The sequence below is a fragment of the Epinephelus moara genome, chromosome 12 (assembly GCF_006386435.1).
Source record: "Epinephelus moara isolate mb chromosome 12, YSFRI_EMoa_1.0, whole genome shotgun sequence".
Classification (NCBI taxonomy): domain Eukaryota; kingdom Metazoa; phylum Chordata; class Actinopteri; order Perciformes; family Serranidae; genus Epinephelus; species Epinephelus moara.
In genome coordinates this window covers 36182666-36205979 of record NC_065517.1, presented here as the reverse complement: position 1 = coordinate 36205979, position 23314 = coordinate 36182666, and the positions used below count along the sequence as shown (strand labels likewise).

The window sequence follows — 23314 nt, the reverse complement described above, 5'->3', positions numbered from 1 at the left end:
TCCGGCAATGCCAGGGGGAAACGAGGCAGGACAAGGATGAAAGTTAAGGTGGCAAAGGTCCAACTGGGGGGGCTGGAGGGGTGGTGGATGGGTGCAACAAACACCAACTTTCACCTGAGAGAGCAGTATTTGCATCCCGTAAGATTCTAAAGCCAAAGCCTGTTCTCTTTTCCCAAACCTAACCACGACTTTTTGTTGCCTAAACTCAACCACATGCGTTAGTTGAAGGAAAAAAAAACATCAATTCACAGTGTTGTACTGACGTAGTGTGTCTATTTTGAAAGAGACTGTATGCAAACTGTACATTTCCTGTGAAAACAGAAGTGTATTTTGAAAACAGACGACGCATGTAACAGGCTGAACTTCACACAATGTCCCAGAATGTCAACCAACACACCCAGGGTACCTTGTACATCGTATCTGGACGTGGAAAGTCCATGATCAAACGTCAATATGTGACGAGGTCGGCGTGAGAATGTGTTGATTGATAGGGTAAAATGTACAAACTATGGTAATTGCCAAGATGTGAGAATGTTTATTCAGTTTACTTGAAATGTATTTGTAAAGCACCATATCCTACAAAAGCAGTTCAGAGTGCTGTACATAAAAGCAAAATCAAACAGCTAAAATATGCAAATAAACAGAGACCTCATGCATACACATAAAATGCATAAACATACAGACAAACATGCTGTGCAAATACAGTGTGTTCTTTTAAGAAAATGCACATGTAAAAAGGAACGTCCTTAGTTTGGTTTTTAAGAGCACAGTGTCTCAGATCAGTGGGAAAACTGTTCCATTCTTTAAGCGCATAAATACTAAATGCCATCTCACCAAACTTTGAAAGTGCTCTAGGCACATGGAGAAGATTTCCATCTTGTGACCGCAGAGACCTGCTGGGGTTATAAACTGACAGCGTGTCTGAGATGTACTGTGAAGTCAGACCAGCGAGAGCTTTGTAAACCGAAAGGAGGACTTTGAATTGTAGTGTGAAAACAACAGGTAACCAATGAAGGTCTCGTGAGAGTTTATGGTCTGATCTTTTTGTCCTGGCTGTGCGGTTGAATTCTGGATAAATTGTAATCTATGGATTGAATTGCAGTAATCTCGCCTGCCCATATCAAACACATGCATGAGTTTCCCTGAGTCAGTTTTAGAGGGAAAGCCTCTGACTCTGGAAACGTTTATAAATTGGAATAAGGTAGCCTTTGTGATTGCGCTATTATCCTTAAACTTCATTCACTATCCACGTTCACTCATAGGTTTTTACAGGGGCAGCTTTGGTTTAGAAGGTGCAGCACTAACTGGAAGATTGGCAGTTTGATCCTCGGCTCCTCAAGTCAACATGTCCACTTGTATCCTTAGGCAAGATACTGAACGCCAGTTGTTCCCAGTGGCTATGTCATTGGCGTGTAGCATGTGAACACTTTAAGTGGTCAAAAGACTGGAAAGGTGCTGTACAAATGTAAGCCTACTTACAACCTAGTTAGCTTGTTTTGGCTTGTTTAAGGTACTTGCAGACCAGCTGTCTCTGGGCTTTAGTGCCCGAAATTGAAATCTTTCTTTTCTCGCTGTTCAGCTGAAAGAAGATGGCAGCCATCCAGTCGTTGATTTCTTCTAAGCAGCTGAGCAGGGAGTTTATGAGTTGGAGGTTGTCAGCAGATAGTGAAATAAGAAGCTGCATGTCAGTTGCATAATTACAGTAACTGATGTTATGGGGTGGCTGGGCTCAGCCTTAGAGATAGGGTGAGGAGCTCGGACATCAAGAGGAAGCTCGGAGTAGAACCGCTGCTCCTTCGCATTGAAAGGGGTCAGTGGAGGTGGTTCGGGCATCTGATCAGGATCCTCCTGGTGCCTCCTGCTGGAGGTGTTTCGGGCGCGTCCCACTGGTAGGAGGCCCCAGGGCAGACCCAGAACACGCTGGAGGGATTACATGTCTCATCTGGCCTGGGAACGCCTTGGGGTCCGCCAGGAGGAGCTGGAAAGTGTTGCTGGGGAGAGGGATCTCTGGGGTGCTTTGCTCGGCCTGCTTCCATGACCGGGCCTCGGATAAGCGGTTGAAAATTATGTTTGCTGATAATGTTGCCAGGGGGAAGCATATTTATGTTAAATAGAAGAGGACCCAGGATAGAGTCCTGCGGGACCCCACACAGTAATCCTGACTGTTTAAGTGGAAGTCCCCAAGTGTGACAATTAAATTAGAATTATACAGGTTGGATTCAAATCACTGGAGAACCATGCCAGACAGACCCACCCAGTTTCTTTGCAGTTCCAGCAAGATCCTGTGATCCACTGTGTCAAATGTAGAGCAGAGTCAAACGTAGTTCTAGAAGTATTAGGACTGACATTGTTTTTATCGTCACAGTTGATTGTCATGTCATTAACAACTTTTAACAAAGCAGTCCCTGTGCTGTGAGATGTGCGAAAACCACACTGGAATTTATCATAAATACTCTGATGGGGTAAGAAACAGGTTAGCCAAACTTATAGCAGTGAGAGATATATACCAACATTGGACTGTGTTGACTTTAAGTTATACCTCCAAATAAAGTGGTTTAGATAATGTGGCAGTCTGTTGTTTACTTGTTTAGGCCCGTTTACACCAAAACTACTAAAATATGATCCAAGATATAAGATATAAAACTGCATTTTACCTTTATCTGTCACACTCTGGGGCAACACAACAAGCTGTAAACACAATCTCAGTAGGAAGTTCATATAAGAGTCACGGAGAGAAAGAAATGTGCCTCTTTGTACACCATCAGACACCAAGCAACATAGCATCCACGTCAAGCGGTGTCTCTGTCCAGTATTGACAATGTGTCTCTTTATTTGTTTGTTCTTCTCCAGCCAGTCACGAACTTTATCAGCTTGCTGTTCTGTGTAACTTCATCAACTTCTACTAGAGTAAATGCAGTAAGGCCAAGGCCAGTAGTGTGTTACAAAGCATCGAAGTGTGTCACTTTGAATTTCTCATGTAAGAAGGTGTACTCAGTACTGCAGAGCTGTTGGCAGGCCACCAGTATAACCTAGAAAGAAGGACACTACTGGGGGGAATAAAGCTTCGATGACCAACAAGAGTTAAAGCTACAGCTGTTGGTTTGTGTTAACCTCGCCACATCGACTCAGATCCTGAAGTAAAACTTTATGAAATCATGAAAAGAATTGACCTTATTTGGTAGCCAGAGAAAAGCAGGATATCGTGTCTTAATGTTTATGGAGAAATATATTTGATGAGAATATCGTGAGGTGGATGACTTGAACTCCTGGTCAGTCATCTCAGGAGTTTGAATATTAAGAAATGTTCTTTTTCTTTCTTCTTGAACTTCCCTCAGTGGTTCTAAATGAACCGTGTCAACATCCTCAAAATAAACTCAGCCGTTTCTCTGTTTTGTTTTTTTCTGCCACTCAAAGCGCAGAGGTTTATGCAGTGGGAATAAAATACATTGAACTGCAGTCAACCAAAGGCTTACCTCTCTTCTCTCAGACAATAAAAAGCCATTTGACTGCAACACAGCCAATCCCAGCTGAGACTGATCGATGACATCCAGACATGATGGGGACTCTTTTCCCCCAAAAAGGATGCTCTACACAGAAACAGACTTTTAAAACTGAATGCCATTATGTTGTTGCTTGCTTAAAAGCCAGAGCACAGTGTTGACTTTAGAGCAGTCAAGCATATTGGCAAACTGGTTAGGTGAGTTTGTATGCCTCTTAAACAGACAGTTCACTCCAAAGTGACCAAAAAAGGGACATAAAATGACCCAAAGATACACAAAATTACCTTAATGAGACATAAAATGCCCAAAAGGAGTAACAAAAAGATCACAGAGACACAAAATGACCAAAAAAGGGACACAGACCGACCCAAAAAATACACAAAATTACCTCAAAGAGACACAGAAGGACAACTAGGTGACACAAAATTATGGCAAACGGATACAAAACCCCAACAAGATGCCTAAAGACTACAAAGAGACACAAAACAACAAAAGAAGATGCAAAACTACCACAAAATCTAAGTGTCTTATTCCGATGTAGGAGAGGTGGTGGAACCTTTTGCATACTTTAGCCCAGGGGCCCATTCTCTTATAACTGCCCATGAACTATTTTCTTTCTACCAAACTACAGTCGTATCACCCCGCAGAAGCTTCCGTCTTCCTTCTGTACATCTACTGCTAGCTCTCCTAGCACTTCTGAACACGCTAATGTAACCACTCAACCAGGAGGACGGCACAAATGTTTACATCCCCCACTGTCACGAACACAACCCTCTCATCTGTGAGAAGACCATACTTCCTTCTGCATGGTGATACGGTTGGCAGATGTTGTTGGGCATTGGGACATTGATGTTGAGTTTTTCAAATGATTTTGTGGCGCTTTGAGCACCACAAGCTGAGTGCCATCTAGTTCCTTTATACTGGAGAGAAGGCAGACATATCTACGGCTAATATCTCCAACATTCGGCAACTCACACCAAAACAATCTAGACTGATAAATAGCACTATGGGTAAGAGGGAAAATATGTATTTTTGATTATGGGGTGAACTGTCCCTTTAAAACAGAGTGAAGGTATGGAACAAGGAATAGCTAAAAACTACCTACAGATTAAGATATTGTGTTTGTATGATCTTGGACAGTTAAATGGGTCAGTCCACCATTTTGATCCAAACTGAAATATCTCAACAACTATCGAATGGATTGTCAGTTTAGTGTGGATATTTGTGATCCCTTGAGGATGAATTCTAATGACTTTGGAGATCCCCTGATTTTTTGTCTAGCGCCACCACAAGGTTGACATTTGTGGTTTTGAGTACATTTTTTGATGACCATTGGATGAATTGCATTCCTCCGCCCATTGTTATTTTTCATCCAAATGAAAACTAATGACGGTGCTTTTCATTTAGTATTGGCAGGTTTACGCAATTTCCTGCTGAACAACATTGAAATGTCATATTTATTTTTTTCTGTGTTGCTACGATTTGATTTTGGTGTGACATGGAAAATTAATGATCCAATAGAAAACAATTAATTTCAGTTATTTACTTAAAAAACCTAAATGATAGCACTTTTATCAAATACTTTTCATTTCATTAGGACGCAGTAAATGCATGCATAAAAAAGGAAATATTCCATGATCTCTTTTTAAATCCTCCAAAGTTGATGAAAAATTGATTTAATTCCACGAGTCTGCTTTAGACCATACAATAAGAGCATGTTTAAGCATGTAAACACCGTATTCCCCTTTCGAGAAAACCCAAATATGCTAGCTAGAGTACTCTGACAAATGATGTTTACAGGGAATATGAATAATCCAATTTTTATCTGTGCTCATGTAAACATCATATGCCGAATATGATCATAACCACAATAAGCCTCATAAACGGGTTATTCATGTCCATGTAATAGCACTCATTGTAAAAAAGCTGTAAACAGTAATGTCCTTGGAGTCACTAGGGGTGTCTGAATATACCAGTATTGACAATAACCGTGATATTTAAAAATGCAGTATTGATACTATATTAATAATACACATATGATAATATTGTGTAAAGAATCCAGCGCCTCTTAAATGATTTTCATTTCTCTCCGTTCTCACTTTATCTGCCTTTCCAAACACCATCTGCTTGCCTTTTCGCCATCCATTAGGTGTAACGACTCTTTTTGTACAATTTGGTTCCATTAAAGTTGCAGACTGTAACATTGCCAAAAAAGAGACAAAACAAACAATAAACTAGGTTAAACAGAATTTGACATTTAGTATTAGTATGCATAGTGATAAGATCATTATTGTGAACTGTTTTGGATATGATATTCATGTGGTGAAAATCTGATATCATGCCAGCCCCAGGAGCCAGTAAGCAATTTTTGTTAATTAAGAAATTACATTTTTAAGACTGTTTAGATCCCATTGTCAAACTCTCATGGCTACAAACATCTGAACCGTTTTTCAGAAATAGTTTTTCTTGGGGCACCGTGCCACGTCCACTTAAACTCCAGAGTGGACATCACAGTTTGCTTTATAGGGTGCTTTCCACGTCTGTCCTTGTCTGTTTGTGTTTTCTGAGCTGCAGATTGACTCTCACCATGTTTTTTTTTCGCTCCCCTCCTTCTGTGAGCCTGGGACCTGACCTGGCTCACAAATCAATACATGCCTCTGTCAGTTAGGGGATCCATCTGTGGACTGGCCTGCTGTGCACGCATGTGTGGATGTGTGACCGCGTTTTCTTTATGTGAGAGCGAAGGAGACACAAAGAGGGAGAGAGAGCCCGTGCAATTTAAAATTGAGTAGAACAATGGTGAGCCAAGGTTTCATTATCCTCCAGGCTACTGTACCCACACAGTCGACAGCTTGTTCATAGAACGCATTTTACAACAGCCCTAAAAGCAGCACAGAGGAATGTGTGATATTTTTTATTTTTTATTTTTTTTACAGCAGTGCACTGCTTGGCGAGACGAATGGTTCACTGATCCCTCACTGCTTATATATGAATTTTTCAACATATCACAGGAATTTTGACATTCAAGCAAAGTAAAATCCAATTTTACTTATAATGCATTAATGTGTGCGTGGGTGAGCATTTTTCCACACAAATCAACTCGTAAATGACGCTTCATTCAGTCGACCCTGTGGAGACAGGGAAGAAAGAAAATGTGACATGCAACATTGCATCGTTTACAGGTACAACCCCTCCCCTGTGAGACGCTCCAAAACCTCTCACCTACAGCCTCAGCATTTCCCTAGACGCAGCCAAATGGTGGTGCATTTCTGAGGCCACAGGGCTATTTTTTCTTTTAAAAGCTGAGGTGTCAAAACAGGTATGTCATGGTTGGATACCCTTTTTAATCTGTCTCTCTCTCTCTCCCCGAGAGGCTTCCAGGCTGCTGACAGTCTTCCTCTTTTTTCAGCAGGCTCGTTCATGCTTTCTCCTCCTTTTCTAACTCATAAGAAGGGAACAAAATAGTCTGACCCAACAGCACCTCCAACCACAATCATCTATTTGTTCTTATTGTCTCTATTTAACCACAAAACAGGTTGTGTTGTTGTGTGAGGATGTGTGTGTTTATACAATGCTTGTGCATACTCCAAAGAAGATTTCATGATTAGAATAAATGCACAAACTGTTGTCTGTAGAGGAGAGCTGGCAGGGAGAGGTGGATGATGAATACAGCTGCAACCAGGCATGTGTGACATGTATGTGTGCGCTTCCCTATTGATTAATAAAATATGAGGGACACGCGTGCATCTAACTTTAAATTGGGTTCACTTTTCTTCGCCCAGCGCGTGTGTGTGTGTGTGTGTGTGTGTGTATTTGCTTTCAGAGCACACACTCTCTCTTTATCTTATCGGAAGCTTTGGTTGCATAAACAAAGCTGTCAGAGGGAGGTGAAGCATATGCAATATATTGCCACACTTTGTCCTGTTGTGATGGTATCTGTTTTATTTATTTATTTTTTAGTGCATATGCACAAATGGACACAGCCTCACCCTCCGCTCATTACTGTTGTTGGTATCACATACCTCATACCACATCCTAGACTGTGATAATCCCCCCAACAACAAAAAAATCTCCTAGAATTTAGTATATGGAAACTAGTTCATTTTTTGTGCGTTATTTTATTTTATTTTATTTTATTTTTTCATTTAAAAACACAGCAGCATCATGTCAAAAAGTAGTAATCAAATGGTTAAAATTGAACAGGAAAATAAATGAATATTTATTAGTTATGATCAAGTCTGATGGTTAAAAATGTAACTCGGTAAAATTGGAAAATAATATTAATATACAGTACTATTATCGCAGTTTTAGGAAGGGGACATTTTTGTCCTCTTTTTTTTTTAAATGTAATACTGCTCAAAAAATAAAAATGTTTCTGATGATTGTCATATTCCAGACTGTCAAAAATACAATAGAATAAAATCAAAATCCCCCCCCAGTGTTGAGTGAAAAAATAAATAAATTATAAATTATTTTTCTATTAATAAAACAGGAGTAGCATTACGTAAACAAACTCACATTTAAAGGAATACAATTCTGTAAATTAATTAATTTTGGTAGTTATGATTAGGACTGACGTTGGTCAAAAGATTTAACTTGGTGAAAATGGAAAATAATATTAATGTATAATATTTTTGTTGCAGTTTTGTGACAGATTTTTTTTAATCTGACCCAGCAAAATAAAAATAATTGACATATCCCAGACTGTGAAATTATAAAATAAAATGTTCCCTAGCATGTACTGTAAATAATTTAATTTTGTGTTTTTTCATATATAAAAAAAAACTGTGGCATGATGCAAACCAAGTGGCATTTAAGGGGTTAAAATTCTGAATATAAAGTGATTTTTGAAAATTATAATCTGGAGTGAAGTTGGTTAAAAGATTAAACTCAGTAAAAGTGGAAAATAATATTGATATATGAAATTTTTTTGGCAGTTTTTTGAGGCGGACATCAGAGGTGCTGTTTATAAGTGAGCCGCAGGGTTAAACTGTCTCTATCTGAAATAACGGGACATTGTCGTCTCTCCTTTTTCTCACAGAGTCATCGATCCTGTCGTATGATGGCAGCATGTACATGAAAGTCGTGATACCCAACGTGATGCACACCGAGGCCGAGGACGTCTCACTCCGCTTCATGTCCCAGCGGGCGTTCGGCCTGCTCATGGCCGCCACATCCCGCGAGTCGGCGGACACGCTGAGGCTGGAGCTGGACAGCGGGCGGGTCAAACTGACGGTCAACCTAGGTATTGTATAAACCGTCCCTGCTGGTTCACCTCGCCTCCAGTTCAAGAGGAGGCTTTACTGTCTTTGTGTTTTCTCTTTTTATTTTGTATGTTTTCTCTCTGATCCAGACTTTATATCAGACCTAACAAACTAAACCAGTTCTTGTAGTTTGTCTTTGTAGTTGCATGTTTTGTTTTCGACTTGCCTGGACTGTAAGTTTTTCTGCCTTGATGCTTAGATGTCCTCGTAGATTTTTATATCCATCAATCTAACACGTAACAAAGTAATCCATGCTCCGCAGCACATCTTCTGAACACATCATGCTCATTATTTTGTACAAGTAGATTTCTCCACAGGCACAGCATTTCACTTGTTTGAATTCCTTTAATAGATGGCACTGTCCTCACACATGCATTAATTCAGACAGCAACATTTTAGATAATATTCTGCCATCTATTCACAACTGCAGGTAAGCGTTTGTACATTTTAGTGCTGCACTGATAGTTGCATTCTTATCATGTGGGTCTGTTCCCTGTGGTCTTTCTTTTATTTTTTTTTCCTCTCATGATAGCAGGTCCATGTTTCTCTCTGTCCATTAGTAACCCTTGGTCTAGCTGGCATCTCCCATGCCTTGTTCAAAGATGGCACTCACCCCTTCAAAGGCCCCGAGCCTGCGGCCCGTCTGGCAAACAGCCCGATGCCACAGCACCCAGCGCGCCTGCAGATGGTGGCACGAGTGCTACATTTAAGTAGAGTGCAGGCCTTTATAGCACTGAGCCTAGAATAGACACTCTCGACATAAAGCGTACATGTTCATACAAAATATGTGAATATAGCTGATTTACTTTAAAATGTACTCGGCTGCCACAGCTGCTAAAAACATGGAACACCTGTAGTCCATATTTCATGTTTTTAATGTGCAGTGTTTTTTACCAAGCATATTTAGAGGGAGAGTTTACCTTTAAATAAAAATGAATTTTAATTAATTATGAATTATAAAAATTAATTTTAACTTCTACCAAAATGAATTTAAAGCACAGAACTATTTAATTTCTCCTAACTTACACAGGGCCCTCTGAGAGGGGGTCTTTGGCCTCTGTACGGTGTTGGTGCTGCGTGGCTCGAGGCTGTTTGTTCCCACTTTTCTGTTGCGGTTGACGGCACATGACCAGCCTGGTCACATGGATTTCAACCTGCACCTGCTAAACACAGGTTCAGTACCCTCCTATAGACGGAGATGTTAGTAAGAGGCATGTGCAGCCTCAGTTTTGACGACAAATCACATAAAATTGCTTGATTTTTCATGATGTAGTGGGCTACCAGTAAAATACTTCAGCTCTAGTTGCTGGGTTGCAAAATCGATGTGGCCATTGAGTTGCAAGCGACCATTTTGAAATTTAATAATTCAACATGTAGCCAACCTCTTTGAAACTCATGTACTAACATTAACATGATCAGTGCAGTAATACTGAGTAGTATTTGTATGATATTATTATTGGCTACAGCATTAAAAGTAATTAAAAGAATTGGATTGGGATTAAATTGAATTTCCAGTATCAGTCCAGTAATATCGACCGTCAGTAGCCAACCCGGCTAAAATGGCCGCTGGGGTCATGTGACCGTCCCCGGAAGGTGGCTTTTCTTGCTCTTGGATGTCTGCAGCTGTAACCTTGAAGGATGCGATTTCATCTGTCACTTATTCTCCCCTCCCCATCTAGACTGTGTCAGGATAAACTGTAACACCAGTAAGTCAACATTCTTCTTCTGCAGCCTTCTTCCTACAATCAATGTTTGATTATAGCCTGTGTGCTAGATGTAAGGGCAGGAATGTGTGAATGCAGGGGACTGATAAGCGGATTTCTCAGATAAGAGGGGGAGAAAAAAAGTAATAGCCGGAGATTAAAGTTATGCAAATCTGACTTAATGTACTCTATATATTTTAAATGGCCCACTTTTCAAATTGATTCAGGCAACCAGTTCTTAATCTTTCCCTGTATGCCTGTACGCTGCTCGCTGAGCATTTACACTCTCAGACTCTGTGGGCTAAACTGTTTTCCCAGTTACACTGTAATATATTGCTGAGTGTCTCACTTGCTTTGTTTTCTTGCCCTCCTTATTTTAACACATACAGCAGTGTACAGGCCTGTAATGTGATATATAGATGGTGTTAGCAGACATGCTGTTACTCATGAAAGGGACTCTTCTTTTTCATTATTTTCAAAAGCCTCATAGAGAACGAAACAGAGAACAAAGACTCAGAAGGGGGTTTAGGAGTGTGTGTGAGAACAGATTGTAGACCTTTGTTTATATTGATTAGCTTCATTATTCTCTTTAAAGGGGACCTATTATGCTTTTCTGTATTTTGTGTCTTATGTATAGTGTTACAGTGTCGGATATTTTTATTAAACGTGGTCAAACTTCAAATTATGTAAACGTATATAAAAATACTCCCTGTCGGCAAAAACCCTCAGGCTCCAGTCTGTTCTGAATACTCTGTTTCCAGCAGTTTTATGCCTCGACACCGGAGACAGCCATGACAGGAGGCATCATGTTTTTTAGGTTGTCTGTCCATCATCCGTCCATCCATCTGTCCCATTCTTGTGAATGAGTATCTCAAAAACACCTTGAAGGGATTTCTTTGAATCTGGCACAGATGTCCATTTGGACTTAAGAATGAATGGAATAGATTTTGGTGGTCAAAGGTCAAGGCTACGGTGACCTTGTCTGTCTTGTTCTTGTGAATGCGATATCTCAAGAATATCTTGAGGATTTTTTTTTTTTTTTCCGACTTTGGCACAAATGTCCACTTGGACTCAGTGGTGAACTAACTAGATTTTGGTGGTCAACGGTCAAGGTTATAGTGACCGCGTCCGTCTCATTCTTGTGAACGGAATATCTCAAGAATATCTTGAGGAAATTTTTCGACTTTGGCACAAATGTCCACTTGGACTCAACAATGATCTGAATACATTTTGGTGGTCAAAGGTCAAGGTTATGGTGACCTCGTCTCATTCTTGTGAATGCAATTTCTCAAGAATATCTTGAGGAAAATCTTTGAATTTGGCACAAACGTCCATGTGGACTCAATAATGAAATAATTTGATTTTGTTGGTCAAACATCAAAGGTCAAGTCACTGTGACCTTGCATCTGTCTCATGCTTGTGAACATACCTCAAGAAGTCCTCAAGGGAATTTCCTCAAAGTTGGCACAAATGTCAACTTTGACTCAATGATGAACAGAATAGATTTTGATGGTCAGGAATCAAGGTCATGGTGACCTCCTCTGTCTCATTCTTGTGAACGTGATATCTTAAGAATATTTTGAGGAAAATTTGCGAATTTGGCACAGACATCCACGTGGACTCAAAAATTAATTGATTAGATTTTGTTGGTCAAACGTCAAAGATAAAGTCACTGTGACCTTGCATTGGTCTCGTGAACGTGATACCTCAAGAAGTGCTTGAGGGAATTTCCCCAAATTTGGCACAACTGTCCACGTGGACTCTATGGTGAACTGATAAGAATTTGGTGGTCAAAAGTCAAGGTCACTGTAACCTCACAAAACATGTTTTTGGCCACAACTCAAGAATTGATTTGCTAATTATGACAAAATTTCCCACAAATGTCTCATGGGACAAAATGATGAAGTGATGTTATACCATGGTCTGGGTGAATACTCAATTCTGATTGGCTGCAGGGTGTCCGTTAAAAGGTGTTATAGGACAGCTAAAAAGACGTTCAGGTCAAATTGCCTGATGACAGGCTCTAAATTATTGCGCTGGCTCAACTGCTAGTTTGTAACCATAGTGACCGAGACTCCGAGCAGAGGCAACGGATTACAAAGGCATCATGAGTGATTTTATCATTTCATTTAATTTATTTGGTGAATTTGATAATTTTGATGACTGGGATGTAGAAGAAGAGAGGTTAGAGAATGAAAAGAAAAGGGAGAAACGGCACAAGGAGGTGACACCGGAAGAATGAAATAATTTAGAAGATGAGAAGGATGAGCCCAACACCAAGAAGACAACGAAATGGGCAGTTCAAATGCCACTATGATGGACATACCCATATCACTTTCAAATTTCACTATTAATGGTAATGTAGCATTTAATTTTAAATAGGAAACAATCGTTAATTTGTTAATGTGTTTATATGATTTAATCTCGACTACTATATGCTTATGAATTATTTGTTGCAATTAAAAACGATTTTGACTAGCCTACTATTTGGATGTTGATTATTTGAAACAAATTTTCTTTGGCCTATAAATGAACGCCAATGAATCATGAAAGTAATATCTCAAGTTTTTTTTTTTTGCACATCATCCTCTGACCACCAGAGTCTGTAACACACAAGCGGTAAGAAGTGCACTGGCTTTCTGAAATAATCATCATCTGAATAATATCACGTAACGTTTAGCCATCATCTCACTTCCCTTCACTAATCAGAGTCGCTCTCTAAGCTGCAGCCACAGTGGGTTTCCATGGCAACGCCTGTTAACTACAGAGATTAAATAGTCCGCTCAGCTGTGGTTTGTGAAAAACTCTTGATGTAAAACACATTAAAGCATAAATAATTGATTTAATATTTGTTTTTTTGGTAAGTGACCATGGTATAAGCGGGTTAATGCCCTTCGAGGTGTGTATTATCAGGAATTAATGGACTCCGCTTCACGTCGGACGGTTCACGCCTCCGCGTCATCCATTAATTCCTGATAATGGACACCTCATCGGGCATTGCATATTTTATATACAAAAGGTCAACGGTCAACTTCACAGTGACATCATAATGTTCTGCAAAAGCATGGCCCTCTGGCCATTATTCAGTGTTGGGAACAGAAGGGGAGACATTTGGTCAGATACTGAATTGGTGACACTAATCTTGGGTGTGCACCTTGGCCGTGGGCAAGATGTGTGTGAAGCATCCATGTTGTCACAGACATGGGTGTAAACTGTAACTGCAACTTGACTGCAGAGGCGTACAGTCACAAGGCCTTAATACTCGTTTCTACACTGGCTACACTATGACATCATCTGCTCCAGGCACGCGCCTGCAGGTGTTTGCATTACGTAGCCTACACTGCTAAATGAAGCTACATGCTAACGTCAGGGAAACATATGAATCTAGTCACAGAAGTTAATTTCTCCCTTATTTTGGATCATATTCCTGCTGGAACATGTCAGGTTGTGTTTAGAGGCTTTTATTGGTGGTTTTTCACGGTCAAAAGTGGTAACCATTCTCCGTTACATTCATTCCCTGGCTGCGTTGACGGTGCAGAGACACTGAGATATGGGAGACCTGGAAACACTGACCAATCAAAGCAGACTGGGCTTTCTCAGGGGGGAGGGGGGGCTTAAGGAGACAGGCGCTAAAATGGAGCATCTCAGAAAGAGGGTAAAAACAGATGATCCAGCACAGAAAGTATGAGGAAAATAAAATGTTTTCCGAGCATTAAAGCATGTAAACAAGTTCGGACAGAAACTTTAAATGCAAGTATGAACCTGAAAATGAGCATAATAGGTCCTCTTTAAGTACGAATCTAGTGCACATGCATGCATATTTACTATATGTGCTGCAATTCCAAACTTAAAAGGAGATGATGTTTGTAATTTAGGATTTAATTCATTAGGTTTTCCACAGTGTGCCCAATAAATTACTGTGAAATCAGTCATTTAAATGTCATTTTTCAGTAGATGTTACAGTGCAAGTTAAGTTGAGTTTGCCTTTGAATTCAGTCAGACACAATATTATAAACTACTGATCAAAGCAGAACACAAATAATTCAATCATTTCAATCCTTAGTCGATAACTTTCCTAAATTCAAGACTGAGATTTCGTTCAAATAGATGCTTTACATTTGTCTTTAGAGCTGGGTCAACAATTGGCCAACAGAAGTTTAGACTAAAAACCTAAATCTAGTTTACAAATCATGTTGACTGCTGCTGAACACACCTTATTAGGATTTAAACCCTGTGTTCAGTATTATTCAGCAGATTCAGGATTCTGGAGTCAGTGTGGCTGCGCTGCCCTCTAGTGGTTCACTGTCAGAATAACTTACACTATGTCTACAGGCCTATTTTTATGACAGCCATAATGAAACTGCAGTAAAATTTGTGATCTGCCTTCTGTTTAAACGGGGTAGTTCAGTCAAAGTGTAACTTGGAAAGATTTCTCAAAACCACAAACCCATGAGAGTCGAGTTGAGTCACAGCTTCTGAGTCCTTGTATGAGTAACAGCAAATGTTTTGTTTCATTTTTCCTGTCAGTTGTTATTTCTTGTATTGTTTTTCTTTGTTGTCAAATCAAAACCAAATTTAATCTGACAACACATATTGTTTCATTTTTTTTAATCTATTTATTCGGAATTTGAAAAGTCTTTTTTTCCCCAGTCTGTTGCATTTGTTGAGAGAACAGAGATTTGGTTTGTGCTTGTGCTTCCCCCTGCCCCTTGACTAACTAACCCTCCTCTTCAGGCAAGGGCCCTGAGGTTCTTTATGCCGGACAAAAGCTCAACGACAATGAGTGGCACTCAGTACGAGTGGTCCGCCGCGGTAAAAACTTCAAACTCACTGTGGATGACGACATGGCTGAAGGTATCACTCTCATGAAACAGCTTCCTTACTGTTTTATAATATCTATGATATGCATGATCGTATAATGTTTCTCATTTTCTTTCTTTATTTGGGGGGTGAAGACAGTTGCAGTTTCTCTTTATGATATATTTTATGTCACGGATGCCATTTTAGGATTCAGCCATGTTAGATTTTATAAGGGACATACACATGCTGATACATTTTATCTGCAGGAAAATAAACTTTACCATAAAAATCAAAGCATTATTAAGTGTGTGTGATAATAAATAATATAGTAATGATAGCAACAACAATTTAGTAGTATTTATATGTCAGTTTTATTTGAGTGTCAGCGTTGTTTGGATTATTGCATCAGCATGACACAAAGTAGAACCAGACTGTTGCTGGGTGAAGGTTAGGTTGCAGTATCCCTCCTCTTCCACCCCTTCATCCCTTGGCTTCTTCTCCTCTCTCTTCCCTCCTCCATCTCAGGTCAGATGGCGGGCGACCACACCCGTCTGGAGTTCAACAACGTGGAGACGGGCATCTTGACTGAGAGACGTTTTGTCTCGTCTGCTCCCTCCTCCTTCATCGGGCATCTTCAGGTATGAAGTGCAACAAGTCATCATTATTTATCATCTTAGCCAAAGAACAGGTCATCTTATCCGACCGCAGGTGTCTTGTATAAGTATTTGTGAGAATGTATTGTATTTTTTAAAGTCCCCCTTCACTCAACAATGTCTTTTTATTTTATTTATGTCCACTAAAATGTAAGAACTTGACTTTACTGATTTCTATCTGAGCAAAGTTTGTCACTAGAGAGGTGTTTTCACATTACTGCAGTGAGGGAGGCGATATCTGCACGCTGCCGTAAAAGAGATTCAAGCGTACACCAGGCCGGCTAGATTAGGCGCATCACAAATACAAAGCAAACACCGGGCCAGCAAAGAACCCTGAAACCTCCAGCACAGAGAGCAGAGTAAGCATTAGCCCACAAGCAGGCCTGCCATTAGGAATATGGACAGTGGGACGAAATTTTCCAAATTGGGTCCCTCATCCACACCCACTTAAGCACCACCATCACCACCCACCCTTAGCTCTCATACACGGGTAATTTCAAATAAACGCTTGGCCATTAGCCTTGTAGCGACAGAGATGGAGTCTCTGCACACCCATCCATGACATGCTCTCTCGCTTTAACTCTGAGCCCCCTACAGTGGGTTTTATTACTGTTCATGCTTCTTCACATTTTTCATTTCCTTGTTCTCTCTTTACCCTGGCTTTTCATCCTTAAGCCACAGAGGCATTTAACTTAATCGCTGCAGGTTTGCTTTACGTCTTCACATTGGCAGCACATGTGTGTTTTGCACATCTGATCCCTGCTGTTAATGTGAAAGTGCTGCAGCAGAAAGAAAATTGTTGTACTTGATCCCATTTAAGGGTCAATCATAGACCTGTGCATGCTGGGATCATCTGGACCCTTTGACCCTCCCCCCTGATGGTGGGGCTGCCTACAAGCTAGCAAACAACATAAATAAAAGATGTTGACCACACTTGTCATTCTGATACATCTGCTAGTCGCAGACATTTGTGCACAACAGTCTCCTCATCTAAGTCTAGGTCTGACTGAGCATCACATGTTTGCTTTTTCGCTGGTTCACCAAGGGCCAGTGCTGCATAGCCAAACCTGTCTCCACACTTCGTTTTAGCGCTTTGCAATACTGTAGAAAGCAGAAAGCGAAACCAAAGCACCTGTGGTTGGAGGGGCAGAGGCCAGATCCAGAATTTCCCAGTAAAAGAGCGTTTTTTTTTGCAGTGCAGTATGTGCACAGGTTATTACAAAGATGTTTATTAAAGGTTGTAGGTTGGTCATTTGGTAGTCCGTCTTACAGGATGTAGACTTTGGATATAAAGACAGTAACACATCTCTGTCGCTACGTGAAACTTGTCTCACAAAGCCAGATCAGTCTCTACAGTTCATTTTAGTGCTGTGCATGAAACAACAAGAACAAACCCTGGACTGGCAGCCTGCACATTGAAACGTCTTTTTATATTTTATGTGGCGTTTTTCATTTAATGGGATTTAGTCGTTTAGTGCCAGCTCTCGCCTCCCCACCAAAACAAGTGCTCAGTTAGGTTAAAGTGTGCTTCACAGTTTCTTTACAACACATCTCTGTTCACCTCTCCCCACAGAGCCTCAAGTTCAACGGTATGCAGTACATCGACATGTGCAAGAACGGGGACATCGACTTCTGCGAGCTGAACGCCCGCTTCGGCATGCGCTTCATCATCGCCGACCCTGTGACCTTCAAGACCAAGGGCAGCTACCTGGGCTTGGCCACTCTGCAGGCGTACACCACAATGCACCTCTTCTTTCAGTTCAAAACCACCTCGCCTGACGGTTTCATCATCTTCAACAGCGGAGACGGGAACGACTTTATTGCCGTGGAGCTGGTCAAAGGGTGAGCGGGACGGCGATGATGCCAACACATTGATGTTTTATTCCATGGCTGTGGTCCAGAGATGATTATTACAAAAGCAGTGCTGATGTGGGTGTAGCTTGTTCCTTGAAGCATAATGAATTTAACATTGCTGACCCTGACAATCGATCCCAAATCTCTGCTGCACCTTTTGTAAGCTTGTGAAAGCACAAACATCATTGTGTTGCAGCGCAGCTTGTTTTTCTTTATCAGTTTAACTCTCATTAGTGTCAGGGCAACGTGAGAGCTTTTCCATTAAGGTTAATCAGTCTGGGGAGATAAAAGCAGACGCACTGCAACCACACAGAAATCTGCACTAACAAACCCTGATGTGTTCATGTGCTGCCAGGTTTATCCACTATGTGTTCGACCTGGGGAACGGGCCGAGTCTGTTGAAGGGGAACAGTGACAACCCGCTGAACGATAACCAGTGGCATAATGTGGTCATCACGAGGGACGCGTCCAACACGCACACGCTGAAGGTGGACTCAAAGTCAGTCACACAGAATGTCAACGGAGCCAAGAACCTCGACCTCAAAGGTAACACATCATTGCTTTCAGAATGTCGTACAACCTCAACAGCATCTCCACATCAGAGTCCTGCTCCCGAACCGGAAGCGAGACGTGTAATATCCCCGATCCCCGACCCGACTCCATATCTATGGTGTTATATTTGTGCCTTATTCCTGAGCGAGCAGCGGGAGAATTAGAGCGCAAAAAAAAGGAAAACATTTGCAAGCATATTAATTAAAGAAATTAAAATCAAGAAAAAAAATATTTATTTGCAAACGAAAATCAAAAGGATTTTCTTGTTTGTTGTTATTCATATTAGTGTGCAATAATAATAGCCCGTCTCACTCAGTTTGACTCATGTGCCCTCACACTCACTCAGCCTGCCACAGCGTCACAATGTGTCACAAAATCAACTAATAAAAGAATCAAAGAAGGTGAACTCTGATTGGCTGTTTCGTCTTTCGTCAAAATGCTTCCATAAGAAGATGACAGTTCTACAATATGCAAAACTAACAAGGCATTTTTGTAATATAAGTCAATGAATAATGAAAAAAATACTGACAGATAATGTGTTTTAATCCAACTCCACTCTTTCGTTATCATTTCATAATGCTTCCAGGATGCTGTCGATAGTTTTACTAGTGATCTGACTGGAGACAAAGCAGCAAGTCAGAATTTACTTTTTCAGATTTTCTGATTTGTTGTTTGGCGGCACATCGTAATGAATGCTGTGCCAGGTTGTTAGAGTGTGCAGGATAAGTTGAGTGTGAGTGAGTGTGCAGTGGTCTGCCAGTTCACCAAACAAAAGTTTATGAGAGGGCTGTTGTGGGAAATTATCTGTAAGCACTCTAACTCACACATAAAACAATGACCAAAACACCAGTGGGTTGGAGATTAAAATTATTAGTGTACAATAAGAGAGTTAAACCTGATACCGAACCCAGAAATCAGATGGAAAAAGGCGTGTCTCTAACCAGAGAGACAGAAGAGCGAGATCTGATTGTCCACTAAACACAGGCTGCTTGTCACCTGATCAGCATTTAACTTCTCAATATAGAATCAAACACGAAACATGCTTTGACAGCAGAGCGTATTATTTAATCTGACTTGTTTTCCAGTCTTTAGCATCAATTGTTTAACTTCATTGTGACGTGTTTTCACAGTTTTAATCCTTTTAAACCTGAAAAAAATTTGCTTGATTTCTTTCAAAAACACGTGAAGAACTTAACAAGAAAATACCCCAAAAAATTAATCAAAAGTAACAAGAAAATTACCTAAAATTTAGCATTTTCCCAGGTCATTCCTGTGTTCTTGTTTGTTTTTGCACATTTTTTCTCATAATTCTCCTCGTTCTCTTTTAGCTGATTTTCAGGTCATTTTCTTGTCAGCCTTTACAAAGTTGCTTGTTGCTTTTTTCCCCATGTTTTCAAAAGAAATCCAGTTGCATCGGGTTTCAAAGGTTTAAATGCTTATGAAAGGTACACATCACAAGCAAACTGATATTGTTAGATATTAGCTTAAGGCTGGCAACAAAAAGGGAGGCCACACACCAATATATCAATCAAAAAATGATTTATTTAACTTAAACTAATAAACATATTAAAAAACTGGTGGAGTGTGTGAGAAGGAAAGGAATCAGTCATGTAGGAAAGTGTTGAGGAGCATGCAGCAGGCCCAGCAGGGACAGTTGGTGTTCTCTAAGTCAAGGATCCTTCTTTGGCAGGATGAGTCCTTCCAAGGAAGGATCCTGCAGCGGCGAGGCAAGAGTCCTCCCTATCACTTAGTGAACCCACATTGGAACAGGTCCCAAGTGTCCCCAGGTGTGTGTCATTGACCCTCAGCAGACTGAGAGGGTTTCAGGGTACTGTGATCATTTGGCACTTGCTAATGTTGTTGTAAAATCTGAACAAATGTAGCAGTATTTTCAGAGTCACATGACTTTTAGAGAGAATATATTTCTGGATTATACTTTAAAAAAAGCAAGCAGATCGGCTAAATGGAAATTTTGTGGCACTTAGCGCTCCATTACTGCTGTAAATGATTAATTTAAAAACCTTTATGTTTCATCTAAATGGTGGTATTTTTAAAATCTCATTATGTGGCAGTGGACACTTTGAAAGGCGTGTAAATTATGAGGTTTCTGGAGAGGTGGGTAGTAACTAGTTATATTTACTCAGTTACATTTACTTGAATAACTTTTTGGATAAATTGTACTTTTCAGAGTAGTTTTAATGCAAAATACTTTTTACTTTTACTTGAGTTATATTGTTTTAAAGCAACAGTACTCTATACTCTTATATTTGGCTACTCTACCCACGTCTGAGTACATAATTACATATATATATATATATATATATATATATACACACAGTATATATAAGAATATATTTGTGTTTCTTGTGCCTTGATTTATGTTATGTTTGTAAAGATTTAATTTATTTTTATTTTAGTTAAAGGGGTATCGTTTAAAATACACGAATTTGCAGATTATTATTTTTGATTGATTGATAACGTTCATGTTCTTATTTTACAAATAAATCAGACGTTACTCAACAGTTACTCAGCACTTGAGTACTTTTACTTGAGTAATATTGTTCTAAAGTATCAGTACTCTTACTTGAGTACAATATTTGGCTACTCTACCCACCTCTGGGTTTCTGTCAATATTGTTTTTGCGTGTATGATAAAAACTCCTGGAGATATTAATCCATATAAAAATCATATTTATCTAAATCCTGCTGAGCTCTGCTGACGCAGGTTTCATTGAAGAGGCCCTGCTTTCACTTCCTGCAAATTGTGTGCAAAAAATTGTGGTACTTTATACCTGCTGAGGACCCACACATGCATCTCTGAATGAAGGACTCAGTCCTTGGTGAAATTTGAAGGATCCTCGACACTGGAACAGTCCTTGGGCGGCATTCAGTGAGGTAGCCTCTGTGAAATTCGGACGTTTGAGAAAGGCGTTATTACTGCACATTAATATGAATCATAGCAAACATGCAAATGTATTTATTAAGATCAGAATAGATTGTTGTTGGCTCAAAACATGTTTTTGCTTGCATGTAATTTTACTTCAAAGTATATTTAATGTGCTGGCAAAATATATTTTTCCTGTGCTCCAAATTCCTCATTGCTCACTCAGGAATAAGGCACAAATATAACGCCACACTCATCCTCAGCAGCACACCCACACATGACTTGGACTTGAGTCAGACCTGAGTCATAAATGTGATACTTTTGACTTGACTTGAAAAAAATCAAAAAGACTTCAGCTGCTCGTCTTTTTTTATTCCATCAAGTCAAGATTTTAACTTGACTTCAGCAATGTAGGCTCGTAACTCCTGTGTCACAATAAAGTGTTACAGCAAATCAACTCTGACTGAAGATAGACTATAGATAGATAGATAGATAGATAGATAGATAGATAGATAAGATAGACTATAGATCTGTTTCCACTCCATTACAGACACACTTAAGTGCTCCAGATTTTCTCATCTAACTCCTATCTAACAATACTTACTGTTACTCTTTATACGTTTAAAACAGCGCTAAACTTGGTGATGGGAAGGTGACCTGTTTAAGACTAGTAACACAAAGTTTAGGACTTGAATTTGCCTTGAAACTCGTTAGTTTAGACTTCATAGCTTAGATTTATGACTTGTGACTCATTCTGAGAGAAAAGAGTATTTATTTACATGTGCACATAAGTGTAAGAAATGTAAAAAGTCTTTGCCGATTAGACCCCAGCGTGATGTCATTTATTCCAGGAGGGTGGTAAAGACATAGTAGATTAGGTAACCCCCCCTGTTGAGTCTAGACCCTGGTGGTGATGAGACAAGATGAAGAGGGAGCTGAGGATCTGGATGTGAAGAGGAGTGAGCTTTTGATGAGCTCATCCTGGGCTCGGGATAAGGTGACTGGAGGTCAACGGGGTGGAGAAGAGCAGCTGACAGGAGCAGAGAGGAGAACAGATTTAAAGTTTGGCAGCAGCAACATGAATGACTGAAGGAGATGGTGGGAGAGTTTGATCCTGACTCTCATCCTTCCACTGAGCTTCATAACTGAACTTTGTCCCACACTTGAATACCAGTTGATCTCTGAAACATGGTCCTAAGAGACTGTAGATTTATTCTACAAGTCCAGTATCTAGCCTTAGAAAAAAGAAAAATCATAATGTCAATCAGTACATGTGTCTGGATTGCTTTGACACCTTCCTTCGTTTAGTTCAGCAGCTCACACACAGCCACAAACAGAAGACAGAATGACAGCCGCACGTTGTTTGCAAAATGACACCATCTTAGCAAAACCAAGCATTTCCATCCAGACCTACAATTTGTGTCCAATTGAAAATGTCTGTGTTTTTATTTATTTATTTATTTAACAACAGATCACACACACGCAAACACAATTTAAACCACATCTATCACTGTCAACCTCGGCAACCACCCTCTTAGTATTGACTCTGACATCTGTACTGTACTTTGGGTTTGTACTGAGCACACATGCCGAGGAAATATACTGTCAGAGAGTATTACAAATCTCTATAAATTTCATACACAGTGAAATATTATAGTTCTCTTTTTGTATTGCTGAAAACACATGTAAGAAATAAAGTAACAGGGCTGAATATACAGTAAACCTTGATCTACTGGGGTCCAGTGTACAGTAATCTTCAATCTACTGACCTCTTTTAAAGGTTGAGAACAAACTGATGAATTGTGCACAGAGACTGATGTTATTTAGTGGCTTGAGAGAGCTGTTTCAATACGCTGCTTCTGAGTGTTTGCTATTTGTTGACAAGGTTATTCAGTTTGTGTCTCTTGTGTGTATTTTGAAAAGTCTGTTAAAGTGCAAAAGCAAGAGGATATTTGCTGTGAGCATTAGATTCATTCGCCCATGATCCGCTCGATGGGCCTCATGCAGGCAGCGATATGCAAACAGACTTCCTCCTCAGTTTTTGTTTGTATCCACAGTTTGTTCTTATTTTGTCGGCACCCATTGATTTCAGGGACTCGCCAGTG

At 40.0% G+C, this 23314-nt stretch overlaps 1 protein-coding gene across 1 annotated transcript in view; it reads left to right on the top strand.

The window, feature by feature from the left end:
• Positions 1–23314, top strand: part of nrxn3b (neurexin 3b) — a 436656-nt gene that overhangs the window by 161976 nt on the left and 251366 nt on the right. The window contains exons 10-15 of the mRNA XM_050058660.1: positions 8542–8745; positions 10444–10470; positions 15202–15321; positions 15793–15905; positions 17494–17762; positions 18130–18320. Of these exons, the coding sequence (XP_049914617.1) occupies positions 8542–8745; positions 10444–10470; positions 15202–15321; positions 15793–15905; positions 17494–17762; positions 18130–18320 (924 nt within the window). The remainder of the gene's footprint in view (positions 1–8541; positions 8746–10443; positions 10471–15201; positions 15322–15792; positions 15906–17493; positions 17763–18129; positions 18321–23314) is intronic.